The 14,200-nt window shown below is 40.3% G+C and overlaps 1 protein-coding gene across 1 annotated transcript in view; it reads left to right on the forward strand.

Annotated features, from left to right (window-relative positions):
* The window catches only part of nbas (NBAS subunit of NRZ tethering complex), a 198,421-nt gene that overhangs the window by 108,496 nt on the left and 75,725 nt on the right, over window positions 1-14,200 (forward strand). Inside the window, exons 42-43 of the mRNA XM_038726982.1 lie at window positions 8,909-9,132; window positions 9,875-9,985. Coding sequence (XP_038582910.1) covers window positions 8,909-9,132; window positions 9,875-9,985 — 335 coding nt within the window. The remainder of the gene's footprint in view (window positions 1-8,908; window positions 9,133-9,874; window positions 9,986-14,200) is intronic.

Below are 14,200 nucleotides of genomic sequence, written 5' to 3' on the forward strand. Positions count from 1 at the left end.
AGAGCCCTGACAGGGTTCTACCTGAAGCCGAATTACCTCAGAGGTCGTCTCCTCTCCAAAACAAACGGACCCGGTCATTAAAACATTAAAACACAGCCACGTAGCAATGTTAGCGTTAGCCCTGTAAACAGCTAACAGCTGATCCAGGTCCGCCAGAGAACGCAACGTAACTTTTCCTTTTTATTTACCAACAGAGCTGTGCTGTTGTTTCACAGCTCGTGACTGGTGAACAACCTGCAGTGTTTGAGAGCGATGTGCTCATGTGTGTTTCTCTGTCTGCAGAATCAGGACCTGATGTGGCCCATTCTGCGTCCAGAACTGCCAAACTGTTGCGTTTATATGTGTTTATTTCTGTGATCCTCTCTCTGTGCTGGAGTTATTTAAAAACTTGGTGGCTTGATCCAGATTATTATTAAATTGGTTGAATTTTAATAAGAGTGTGTTTATTCATATAGTGTATCAAGCTTATTACTTCAATATATTTACTGCAAATCTGATATTAATATTTTACTCACAGATAGGGACGTTAGGCTACTGTATGAATGAGAACTTCAGAGATAATGATAGTCATTATATACATAAGCCTTTATATGGCTGGTCTGGTTGTATAGAATGAAATGAGCGAAATGAGTCAAAAAAAGATTAGTTCATTTTAATGAACGAGATTTGAATGAACGAGTCTGTCAAAAGTGTCGAACTTGCCATCACTAGTCTGAGCGTGCGAACTTACAGTAGCGCGTTGCAGCGCCCACAAAACACAACATTAGAGGTCTGTAATAGTATATTATGAGATGTAAAAATATTTTCCGGATCATTCTGATACTATGGCGTGGCAAATTAGACTATGGTGGGCCACCATGGTCTCATTAATTAATGGGAAACACTGATGTCCATATACACGCTTAACACCTTCACATCTATTTTCCTTTAATTCTTGCTTTAGTAGTAGCTTTAGGGTGGAAAAAATCATCTTTTTCGATACTGTCTGACAGTACCATGTAATCACTCACATACATTACATAATGTATATATTTTATCATTTTGTTTCATCTTTTTATTGAAGCTATATGATGTTTACACAGTGAAACCCAAGACAGCATGTTATGACTGTCCCGTCAGCTGGAAAGTGGGATTGTATGGTTAAAGCAGCAACTAATCTGCAATCCGAGTCATTGTAGGCAAGTCTCATTTCTATCTGAGTGTTACTGTGTTAAAAATACATTTTAATCACTCTTTTGGGTTCAAATGCTCAAACACTGTTTGGCTTCTTAGATGGAGGGATTTGTTTGTTGCAATACAAAAGGCTTTACAGTGATATAAAGGGCAAAACACAATCGGGCATCATAATGGAACAAACTGAAAATAACACCTAGGTTGAAAATAACTATAATTATCCTTTTACTCATCACAATAATAATCCACTTATTTATGCTTTAATCCAAAACCAAAACTGGAATTGTGTGTTTATGCTCCTGTTTGTGTGATGTTGTCTTAATTATAGCAGCCAGACATTATGCATAATTGACCGACTCTTAGACACTTTTGGATTGCCCGTATGTAAATTGCAAATTAAATGTATTTGTTAAATATGGTGGCTCACTAATGTCACATATGTTGTTTTCTAAAACAATGCGAGTGGCCGCAACAGTTCACATTACTCCATGTTCCTTTTCTTCTTACAAAGTGTGAATAAAAAAATAGGCAAACAAGACAAGAAGAAGCAATCAGAATTATACAAGTGCGAAGGGGAAGAAGAGGATAGTGGCGACAAAAGAGTGGCGGCAGGGGCGTCGGGGGGTGATTGGCTGAGTATAAGAGAAGAAATGGTTCTGACCTTTTCCGTGAGTGGACTGTGGCTCTCGTGGGTTTTAGCCTAGGTGGAAGAAGGGAGGGGAGGTAAAATGTTGAAATAAAAGAATGGAAGAGGGAAAGAGGCCAGCAGAAGAAGTGCATAAGTGTGTCCCAGTTGACATTCAAGGTCAGGACTGTGCACAAAAACTCACACTCACACACACACCCACTCAAGTACGGCAACAAGTTATGCTCAACACTGCACACATACAGTACGTGCGCGTTCCCACGCACTGACACACACATCTTCCCCGCAACCTAATGGCAGTAATCACTCCCCAACCTCCTGCCTCAAGTGAAGTTCAAGTCCATTAACTTAAAATATATACAGCTTTTCCTCCTCTGCTCTGTACTTCAGCAGTTGTACCTTCATTTTTACCTCATTTCTTCTTTTTTTCTTTCTGTCATTTCCTTTGAGGTTTTTTTTTGTTAGTGCGTTCTACCACAGTGTGCGCTTGTTATCGTTGTGTTCCAGGTCTGGCCTTCGCTCAGCTCTTATTGATGAGGCAGTGGCAACTTTTACAACAACACTGATTGAAGCAAGAGGGAAGAAAACCATTAAACCCTCTACCTTCATTTCTTTCTCTCCACATTCACCATCTTTTTTCTTCTCTCCTCCAGCATGTGCTCTCTGTGTCCCTCTGCCTTTCTATAATTTCTTTCTCTCCTTAATGAATAGCTTTGTTGGCATGACAGTTCTGTGTTAATGTGTCTCCACGGCGCGTCTTTCTTTCCACAGTATGTTGCTTTTCCTGCTCTCGTTTCGCCCTCCTTCTACACTCTGTTTAGAGTCTTTGTTTCCCCTATAGGCCCGTCTCGCTCTTGTCAAATCTCAGGCCTCTCTGTCCACAATACTATCTTGACAGGGCGTTCTTAATACATTTCTCTTGTGCTTTCTTTAGCTCTCTCGCTTTCTCTTATCTTTTAAGGGCACACATTGTGGAACGTGTGATATTTAATTTCAGATATGTATGACAGAGAGCATATCAGAATTTTTTGCGTGTGCTTGCTTTGCATTGCAAATGAAGTTTGGGGGCGGGGTGATAACATGTTCCATACACAAGCGTGTGTTTTTACAGTATTTAGATATGTATGTGCGAGTAGGATTGTTTGTGTGCATGCTTTTGTGCGTTGGGATTGTTGGATCTGTCGTGTGACAGCGGGTGGTGTATTTGTATACTGTGTATTTTTGTGTCAAGCTGTCTTCGAGTGTTTCCCACTCTCCATTTGAAGAGCAACAACACTATATCTCAATAACTCTCGCGCTCTTTCAGTTCTCTTGTCACTATCACATAATTTCATACCCAAGCAATGAGACACCAAACACTCATCCACTGAAGTCATTCAGTTGCAAATAGGAATACAACTCTCTGAGGGTTTACTCGAGGTGTTTGATGTGTTTTTAAAAGCCTCAATCAGCAGACCTTTTTCTCGCTATTCTGCAGATACAAAGGTTTTGGAAGTGAAGCTGCCTGCGAAGGAAATATTGAAACTTGTGGAAACAATTAATTAAATTAACTTTATATGCAGGCCATGTTGTATAGTAATAAAACACAAGCTTTAAATATGTATCATATAAAATGCATTACATACAATTAAAAACACATTAGACACATTAAACATACAAATTCATAAATGTCATAAATTAATTTGTTTACTGCAATTATACTAAAGCATCTCAGTTAAACGTTCAAATGCACCGTGTAGCACATTAGTTAAGTTGTACTTTATTGATCCCTGTGCGGAAATTTGCTTTCTACATGACCCTCCTATTGTACTATTTAGCAGCAGTGGGCAGCCACAGCGCAGCCCAGGGACTAATTAAAGTTCTGTGGCCAGTACTTAGGTCAAGGACAGTTACAGGAGTAACTAGAGTACCAAACATATGACTCAGCATGCAAACTCTCCATAGAAAAGAAACCTAGGACCTTTTCTTAAACAATAATAAGTTGTTGTTGTTTTTTAAAAGTTTTACAGATTATTTATATTTGTATTTTTTGGCCATCATTAGTTTTGGCCAATTAGAAATAAAAACATGATGCTCATCAAGTTAATCACTGAGATCGGTTTACGTTTGACCTCTAAATGACTTCATTTAGATTAGATAATCTGGGGAAACAGTTAACTTGTTTTTGACCTGCCTGCTATTCTGACTGCTCATGTTTTCTTTTTGCTCAGCTGGACTATTAAGCATTGTAGCAATGTTGCCACGTTACGAGATCTCAGTAATCCTTTGGTGGGTACAATTTCGCGGTTAACTTGAACCTGATTCAGTCACATTTAGTATCTTTATTCAGATTGTGGTCCCAGAGTCAATCTAAGTCCTGAAGTCCGCAATGCTTGCTTGCCAGTGTGTATTAATAATTTTGTAGCTTTTTAAATCAAGTGAAATCTGAAACCATTTGTTCCATTTTAAAATATTGTCTTGTATTACTTGTTACAGACGACTTCAGCATACAGCTTTCTGCCTCTTGAAGATTCTGTTGCCCACGATTGACTTTCAAGGTTTAACTGTTACTTTCCCATCTGATTACGGCTCCCAGGCATAACGGAGCAGCACCAGGCTCAATGACATGGAGGTTGGATTTCCATTATTCCCCAAGGCGTAATGAGCCGGTTTCCACTTGCTCGCACTGGAAGTTTTCATTATACCAACCACAGTGCTCGTTTGCAAAATAGAGGCGCTCTTTACCTTAATTGTTCGGCTGGTTGTGTTTACACGATATTGCACAATAGCCCGTGTTTATGTACATGTTAAGGTCTGTTTACCTGAGCTTGTCAATGTTTTAAGGTGTGAGTTTTTCCGTGTGTGTGTGTGTGTGTGTATGTGTGTGTGAGAGAGAGAGAGAGAGACTGCTTGTGCATAATTGTAGCTGTGAATGTGCAGCCACTGTACGGCAATGTGCTGAGCAAAGAGATTGAGATTTTTCACTCAACCATTTATCTTTGCCTGCAGTCACCATTCTAGAGTATTGATCACTCACACACAAATATACATTTAAAGCACACACAGTTGTATTATAGACACACGGAGCATGACTTTAAAGGATATCATGCAGAAAAGCTGCTCAGCTCTTTGAAAATCTCATTACGGCATTTAGTTTTATAATAAAAACCCACAAATCATTGTAAGATGCTTTACTTTCAGTTCATATACTCTGATGGAAGTCAGTGAATTGGAAAGAATATTTTCACCTTTGTTAGGTTTATAAATTAGTATTTTGATTCTACCTGAAGGGAATCTTAACAGCGTGTACGGTGTTATGTTTGTTAGATTGGAAAAGTAAAGTTTACCAAAGCACTCACTAGATATAAATTGTATTGGGAGCAAAGATGAAAGCGTTTCCCTAAAAGCATTGAGATCACTTGATAAAACAGCACTTTCCTTACATCTATTGATATTTTGCATTGCCTGCGGTCATTGCAGAAGTTTTTCAATTCATGGCCACAAAAAGGATTCAAGCTGCCGGTCGTGGGAGCTGACCTCGGATGTGCCGGACCACTGAGCCAACTCCCTGTTGTTGAATTGACTGGAATAATGAGTTAGACTGAATGACTTCCCCATCATAGAAAAACACCGCAGACCCAATGACTTCGCTTTCCTCTTTTTGTACAAATGGTGCACTTGTACAAATTGCACCCTCGTACCACAATCATTAGCAGTCTATATTTTACCCATGGGAGCCTGTAGAGCAGAGTAGCTGCAGAAAGGGCCCTATTAGACAAAGATGCACTCTAAATGCACTGCTGCAACTGACTGGGAATGTTTGAGACTAAGTACAGACTAAGTAGTCTCCAAACCTTTGATTAGATGCACAGGGTTGACTGTGCTAAGTTGCTCCTGCTCCTCTTGCTTGTGACTTTGTAGTCTTCTTGGCATGCTTGTACCTTGCGTGTGATCAGTGCCTTTCATGGTGTATTATGACCAACTGAGCCTGTTTATGGAGTGATTATTCCTTTGAAATCGTTGCCCAGTCTCTCTCCCCCTTGCATTCTTCCTAATTATGTGCACATACTGTATACACCATTTGTAGAATTAGTACTAATGAGGCCACCACCGACTGTATAGCTAAGAGTTGGGCATGACATAAACACAACTCATTAAGATCATTACTTGCTTACTCTCTAGAGAGGGAAGGCACGTCTATTTCTCTATAACCGCTATGTGATCCTTACCACACAAAGAAACACAGAGAGAGACTATGTGTTAAATACTAGGTTAGCCCAAATCACCTTTTGGGGGTGGTTTGATTACATTCAAACGAATACATGTGAACATTATACTTGCTACATACCATCATGTTAACATTGTCATTGTGAGCATGTTGGCATGCTTACATTAACATGTCACTCAAAGCACTGCTGTGCCCACAGCCTCACACAGTTGCTGACATGGCTGCACATTCTTCAGCTTGTTAAAATTTCATTTGTATTCTCTGCCATGCATTGTACCTGGATTTTCACAACAGGGCATTCTTTTTGTGCAGTGACTGAAATGATGAGAGTGTAATCTGTTGATACATATTTAGCACATAGTGCTAACATCTGCGGGCAAAACAGTGGGTGGTAAAATGGAAAACAATACTGTATGATGTAATATTAAGATGTAGTTAATCCCGATAATAATACTTACTAACTCAAAGAGCTATTTTGATAATATTTTAAATTACATATTTAACCAGACAGCTTGGGATAAGGCAAATGATTTTGTTATGGGCGCAGGGAGGGTTGTGACTGAAATATAATAACATGGGAAATTAAGAGTGAAAATGAGAGAGCAGGCATGGTGGAAGAGATTTGAGGCCGTGACGTTGACTTTTTATTTTTAAACTGTTCCCTCTTAAGCAGCATCACAGGAAGGAGGGGAGTGTAGAGAAAAGAGCCTGTGGCAGCGGCGGTGGAATATCTGAAGGGAGAGTTTGAGAGGGCTGGCTTCCTCCCAGCTGTGCAACACCAAACTCTATCTTATACAATTATGCTTTACATACAGTGTATACATTCTTCCCTTTGAAGAGAGACTATAAGTGGCTTTTTAAGATACTTTGAAATAAAAAAACGAGTAGTATTTGGTTGAGAAAAACGAGGAATGGGTGTTGTCTTTGTGTAATTTGAAGACTAAATGTGATTGTGAAGAATACTTGTTAGAAAGAAGAAGGATTGCGGAGGTTCTTCAGTAATGAGAGAGAGAAGTGATATAAGAATTTGAGAGATGCAAGAAAAACTTTGTGTTTGTGGAAGTGAAGGAGGATATAATCCAGATACCCAAAATGACTGTAGATGAATGACAGAGAGAGTGAGAATGCAAACAGTATTTCATCATGAAAGCCTTATTTCAGTGAAGTTCTTCAAAGATCGGCCTGTCCATCACAATTCCAGCAGACTTTATTCCCCCTCTCTATGCTGTGTGCAAAATGATGCCAGCATTAACAAATACCCTCCTACTTTTCCTCCCCTCTCCCCTCATCCTCCTCCTTCCTCTCCATTACTTTGCTCGTCCTATCTCCCCTGGCTTACCCCCTCCGACTTCCTATCTATACTCTCTACACTTTTAACATTCTCCCCTTTCTACCTCTTCTCCTCACTCTCCCTGCTGTCCCGTGTTTGAACTGTGAATCCACCACCATGACTGCCGCTAAGGCCACATCTAAAGACCCACACATGCTGAGAGCAGGAAGAGACAGACAGACAGACAGACAGAGACACACACACACCCGCACACTTCTGTTTTCAAGCTTACACATTTCCAGCAGCCATAATTACCTTATGCAAATTAGATCAACAAATAAACCATCTCATCCTGCTGGGCGACAGCTATATAAGATGCCAAAAAACAAATTCAGGAGCTCATTTAATTACAGAGGTGATGAGCGAGATGGAACATTCACCTACCCTTCCCTGCGCATGACACTCAATCATGAATCTGTATCCACTGTCTAGTTCCCCATAGGCCTGAATCACGGTAGCAATTATGTTTCCAGGTACAGCTACCCATATTTTCTTGGTGCGTGTGGGGGGGAAAGGGTGCATATTGAGTTGCCTGATTTAACTCAGGTGCTGCAGTCATTGTCTTCCTAGCAAAATTATAGAAGAGAGTTGGTCTGCCCCTACCTTTTTCGATTTTTGAAAATTATAGCCATTTTTGAAAATAGCCTCATTAGTTCGTCACAACAAAGCAGCGGCAGGCCTGAGAAGTTTTAGATACCACGCAGTGCAGGGTGTTTGAAGCACGCTGTGTCACATAGTTTAATGATAAGCCTTAAGAGCAGTTCACATTTGGTCAAACCTGGCTTAAACAGTGTAGCGTTCCTACTGTGTCGCTTTATGGATAAGAACTACATTTTAAAGCAAATAACAGTAAAAGATAAAAACGTTGTTCTTTATGGTGGATATTATATACAGAAGGTAATATATCAGGTAAACATAACTATGGACAAAAAGGAATTCCCACAATGATACAAGAAATAAATAATGCTTCTTTTTCCCCAGTCCATCCCTTTGTTTATGCCTCTTTATGTGCGTTTTTCTTGTCAGTATAGAAATCTTGAAACATTGCAAAAACATTTTTACTATTGGCTGAGGTTGCCATATTGTTAAAAACAAAATTCTACAGTGCAACATTTTTTCAATCCAGCATTGGAAGTGTGACTTCCACTAAACTGGAGAGAACATGGACAGTTGTGATGTTACTCCTAAAAAAACAAAACAAAAAAAACAACAACCTTTGCAATTGAAGATAAACCCCAATTATATTCTTTACAAAATTATTTGGTGTGTCATTTTTAACTTGACTTAAAGTTGGATGGAGTAAAAGTACAGATATAAAGGCAGTAGGACCAGTAGCATGATAGTAATTTTGGAAATTAGGAAACTGCAAGCCACCTCCATCATGTGTTTTTTTTTTATCATTCCTTACACATTTTGTAAATAATTTTTTTAATTTAATCAAAAATCCTAGAAGTTTTAGTGGAATGGACTGTAACAAATGTATTAATTGGCAAATACTTTAAACATGTGGGCTATTGTGACTACCAGCATGAAATGATTCCCCTTTTCATAGGCTGACCCAAAGGAGCTGATTCGATTGGTCACACAGCATGTGTCTGCATATTCGAATTGGCCGGAGGAGCTGCAGAAGTTGATCAACCAGCTGCATGTGTACAACGAACGTCTGACTGACTTCACCCAGGCCCAAGTATTACAGGGGCTGGGCCGCGGGGTGGACGTCCAGCGCTTCAGCTCCGACTCCGACTACAAGAAGGAGACCATCCTTGGCCTCACAGAGTAAGTAAGGAGGGGACTTTGACTTCCTCAAATGAAAGACTAAACTTTGAGTTTAGTTGTCTGCTGGGAATAAATGTAGTTAAAAATAATCAAACATACAGTGGGTTTTTGTAATGAAGTCCGTAGAGCCAAAACCGATTTTGATATTTGGGGAATCCCATATTTCGATATTTCGGCGGATTCTTCTTCTTCTCAGAAACACATTACATGAACAAAGATTTTCCTAACATTTGTTATTTGTAGTTATGATACTTCTCCAAGATAACATGACATAATGCAATTTAAATAAAAAATAGTATTGAACTTAATTGAACAAAACTACATCTGATTATGTCAGCTGTTTGCAGTGTTTTTTAATGAGTTTTCTCCAAACGTGTGTTGCCATTATAATAATAATCTTTATTTTTTTATTTGTGATATCCTCTAATAGACAAACTATAAAACAATAACACTCATAATATGATTGAAGGATCCGTATTCCGTCTCTCAGTTTCTTTTTTTAATAGTCATTTATCGGCTGTTCTAAACAATTCTGATTTATCTGAACTTAGCTCATATTAATTATATTGGCACGCCATTTTGTCAGTCAGGCTCTAGTAGTCTGTAAGGTGTGCTTTATTTCATCTGCATTTTTTTGTACCACATAACCATATGAGTGGGAGTGATGGCTCTTTCTGCTGCAGTGCAATGAAATCTAATCATTACTTTCCACCTCTCTGCATGTGTGTCTGTGTGTGTTTAGGACACTCGATGACGCTGTGTACAGGATCGCTCTGTCTCTGGCTAAGCGCTACAGCGTTCCTCTGTGGGAGGTCTACATGACTCACCTCGAGTTCCTCTTTACGGATAGCGGGTACATGCGCGCACACACACACACACTCTTGCATATACCTCTCCCTGTCACTTTCTGTCATTTTACTCATCTGTGTTCCTTCAAATCCGACTGTCAATGTGCATTTGAAATGGCCCTAAAATGTGTTTGGGTTTGGATGAAAGAAACTTGTGTTGCTCGTGTTTACTTATGTGTTCCCATGTCTAGTACAGTTGTGTGTGCACACATCCCTGTCCCTCCTGTTTTCTCACTTACATGAAAAGCATACTTAAAGCACCCCGGAGTAAATCAAACATGTTGTGAATGTGTGTTCATATGTGTGCGTTTGTGTTTTAGTGGGAGAGAGGAGGTGAGTTTGTCAGAGTCTATTTCCATAATTTATTTGCTCTCTGACTTCATGGCTGGGGATCTGTCTAGCTCTGCACCTTTCCTTGTTTTAATATCTTTTTGAGCTGAGTCGAGATGTGTGTGAGTGTTTGTGTTAGCGCGCACACGTGTTTGCATCTGTGATAAATATCCATCTTGTCGTATTCTGATATAAGGAAATGGTTTATGAGCTGCACTTTACGATAAATTACACCCTATACCATCTTAAAACCGTACCATAGCTGCTAGAGTGGTGCGTGTGTGAGTTTCTACCAAAATCTCAAGATCATGATAAATGCATGAAGAATATTCAAACTCTAATCTTGACTAGAAGCATCTGCGATGTGCATATTGATTTAACAGATGGATGGACACAGGGACTGATATAAATAGAGCAGACGGGGGAAAACTTAAAGGAAAAGGCGCGTACAGACAGAAAATGGGAGATGTGAAATTGAATTTAGTCTTTTATTGATCCCTGTAGGGATATATATTCTTTATCATATTCTGTATCACTCCTCCCAAATGTTTAGTAGTAGCAGCAGCAGCCAGCCACAGTGCGGTGCCATGGGATCAAATCCAGTTCTGAGGCCAGTACTTGCCATTAAAGGGCAATTAAAAGAGTCTTCCTAATGCATTAAATTAGTTTTACATTCATTTGGCAGAAACTTTTGTCTAAAGCGGCTTACAGTAATTGCATTCAGACTCAAAAGGTTCAAGAGCTAGATGCCATTAAATATTGTAAGTGCAACCCTCCCAAATAAACAACATAAAAAGCGAGTTGGAGAGCCTGCGGCGAAAGGCAGTGACTCCTGTGTTCTGTCTTCAGTGGGGAGTTCATTCCACCAATGTAGGACCAGAACAGAGAAGGGGCTTGACCGAGATGAGCGAGTGCAGGGTGACCTCTGAATGACAGGACAGCCAAACGTCCAGAGAAAGAGGAAGCACAATGGTCAGGTGGGAGTGTGAGATTTGACCTTGGCTTGGGCCTGTAGGCCAGCACATGCGTTTTGAAGTGGATTCAAGCAGCAACCAGGAGCCATTATAGTGGTGTGAACTTTGGGAGGTTGAGCACCAGGAGGGCAGCAGCATTCTGGACTACCTTCAGAGGTCCAATGGCAGACACAGGGGCTCCAGCAAAGAGGGAGCTGCTGGACTCCAGGTGGGAGATGAGCACCTGGTCAGCCTCCTCAGCCAACAAATAGATGTGGGTTAGACAATGCCTAAACCTGTGCATTGAAAAAACTTTTTATTTTTATTTTATTTTTTTATTTAACCTTTATTTAACCAGGTGAGTCTCACTGAGATTAAAATCTCTTGCAAGAGAGACATGGCCAAGACACAGCATAAAAGAACATAAAGAACAGTTTCCAACATATAAAAGACATTAAGTACACATACATATAAGTCACACAAGCCCCTGTGTTGAATAAGGCAGAATACAACTTTATAAACAGCAACACTGACCAATGTTCACCTGCTCCATATCCTTCAGAGTTGAAACAAAATGGCTATAAGGAATAAAGGCAGTCAATTTCAACGAGTTCTGAAGAGCGTTCCAAGCAGAAGGTGCAGCAAACATGAAGACTTTTTTACCTAATTCTGTTAGGACGTGTGTAGTGTAGGACGTCCTTTGAACGTAATCCATAATGGCCTTGAGTACTTGTTAAAAAGATACTCAAATAGGTAGGAGGTAGTCTAAGAAGGGCCTTATAGATGAAACACAGCCAATGAGTGTACCTTCTTGCAGAAAGAGAGGGCCATTTATCTTTATAGTAAAGGGTACAATGATGTGTCCTATAATTACAGCCAGTGAAAACACATAATGATACACAACATCCAATTTCTGTAGGCATTGGGCAGAAGCATTCATATATATCACCATAATCTAATTATAATAATAAATATGAATTTTAACCCAGCCATAGCTCTTACCCAGCAAGATCCATCCATCCATCGTCAACTGCTTATCCTGCGTACAGGGTCGCGGGGGGGTGGAGCCAATCCCAGCTTACATCGGGCGAAAGGCGGGGTACACCCTGGACAGGTCGCCAGTCCATCTCAGGGCCACATATAGACAAACAACCACTCACATCCACACCTAAGGAAACATAGCACATTTGAAAAACATACATTTGCAGAACAGCAGCAATACTTACATTATTGGATAAATTGTTAGTACACAAGTTCACAAACATTCTGATCTTTCAGAGATCTGAACATTCAGAGATCTGCAGCTCTTGAAAAATAAGCCCACATGGTGATAATATAGTCTAAGGGTGACGAATGGAAAAAAAAAATCAGTTAAGATGAGTAGAAAGTGTTGCCGAGCATTCATAATAATAAATTAATAAGTATTACGAAAAGCAGGACATAGAGAAAGTTAGTTGGAGAAATAACCACATAATCACTGTGTGCAGGGAGTGTGTAGGGAGGGGAGGATGGACCAGATAGATGGAGGAAGAAGAGATGGATGATAGAGCCAGGCTGTCTCTGAGACAGTCCTATTAACACAGAATGAACGCTTTAGAGGAATCAATGCACTGCTAAACACCACCGACGTCAGCGGTTCTCCCTGCGTGTAGGTCTTTGTAGATGTAATCAGGGCCCCGTTAGGGACATGAATTCTAGCCAGTTTCATTGCCATTTTAATGACAGCTGTTAAATAACTGGCCAAAAAATGGAAATTATGTTTTACTCTTAAATCACCTGCCAGTTTAGTTGTACTTTTTTTTAGCTTTGATAGTTATCCCCCCAGTTGCTCATCCATCCAGATTCCTTTTTGTATATTTTGTTTGGTCTCACCTGATCCAAATTAATTTACACTTGATGTCCCCAAGTCAAAATACCAGCAAAATTTCCACCAACATAGCTTGTACCATCACTGACACCAGCTGGCTTTGCTGGATTTGTTGCTGTAGGTCTAGGATAAATGAAACTCACATTACTTCAGACTAGGGCTGGGCACGTTAACACGTTATTATTGCGTTAACGCATTAATTAATTAATGGCGACAATTATTTTATCGCACCATAACGCAGTTTTTATTAATAATATTATTATTTTAAAAGACCGTTGCTCACTGGCTCTGAATACACAGACACAAACCACGGGTCACAGGAGGGGTGGGATGTTGATCAGCCTGCAAATCAGCCACCCAAACAAGCAGCGGAGGGAGGCTTCGGCAGACTATGGGGGATGCAACGTGTGGGAGAAGTAGATAAACAAAAGCAGGACAAGCGATCAAACGCCATAGCAAAGTTGATAGCTACACACTGCATGCTGATTAGTATTGGGGAAGATGTCGGTCTTAGGAATTTTCTTAAAATCGCAACGTAGTCACATGGCCCCGTGGGGTTACTCTGCACTCCTCAGGTGAATAGATGGGGAGACGAGCGCTTTGCGAGTAAACGGCAGGCGTACTATGCATGGTAACCATGGCAATGGCTTCTGTGTCCTACACAGCTGTCGCCTACATAACTTTACCTGATAGGCCTACATCTAGTTTTGCGGGGATGCTCTGCCATGCGAATTCCCTCCTGTTGATCTTCTACTTAGTAAACAGTCTCTCTTCCAGTGATTTGCACTGCGCGTCCTGTACAAAACAGTTCAAGACAATTCAACTTCGGTGGCGGGCGTTTGCGTGAGGCGAGCACAACCGTGACAGTTTCATGGGGCTACGCCTTGTGCTTGACCACTTCACCTCACTCTAACAGGGACACTTGCTACTGAACATAGACTGTTTATGCTGCTCCCTGATAAAAGAAAATGTTTCTGCTGATACCTGTTCAAAAAAAAGGAAGTTATGTTAACCTGTTGCTCAGAAAGGTGCCTGTTATGAAATTATGATTGTGGCTCATTATTCAATTT

Source organism: Micropterus salmoides, unplaced genomic scaffold (genome assembly GCF_014851395.1).
Source record: "Micropterus salmoides isolate LMB-PRFRI ecotype aquatic unplaced genomic scaffold, ASM1485139v1 Ms_hic_scaffold_18, whole genome shotgun sequence".
NCBI classification, from domain to species: domain Eukaryota; kingdom Metazoa; phylum Chordata; class Actinopteri; order Centrarchiformes; family Centrarchidae; genus Micropterus; species Micropterus salmoides.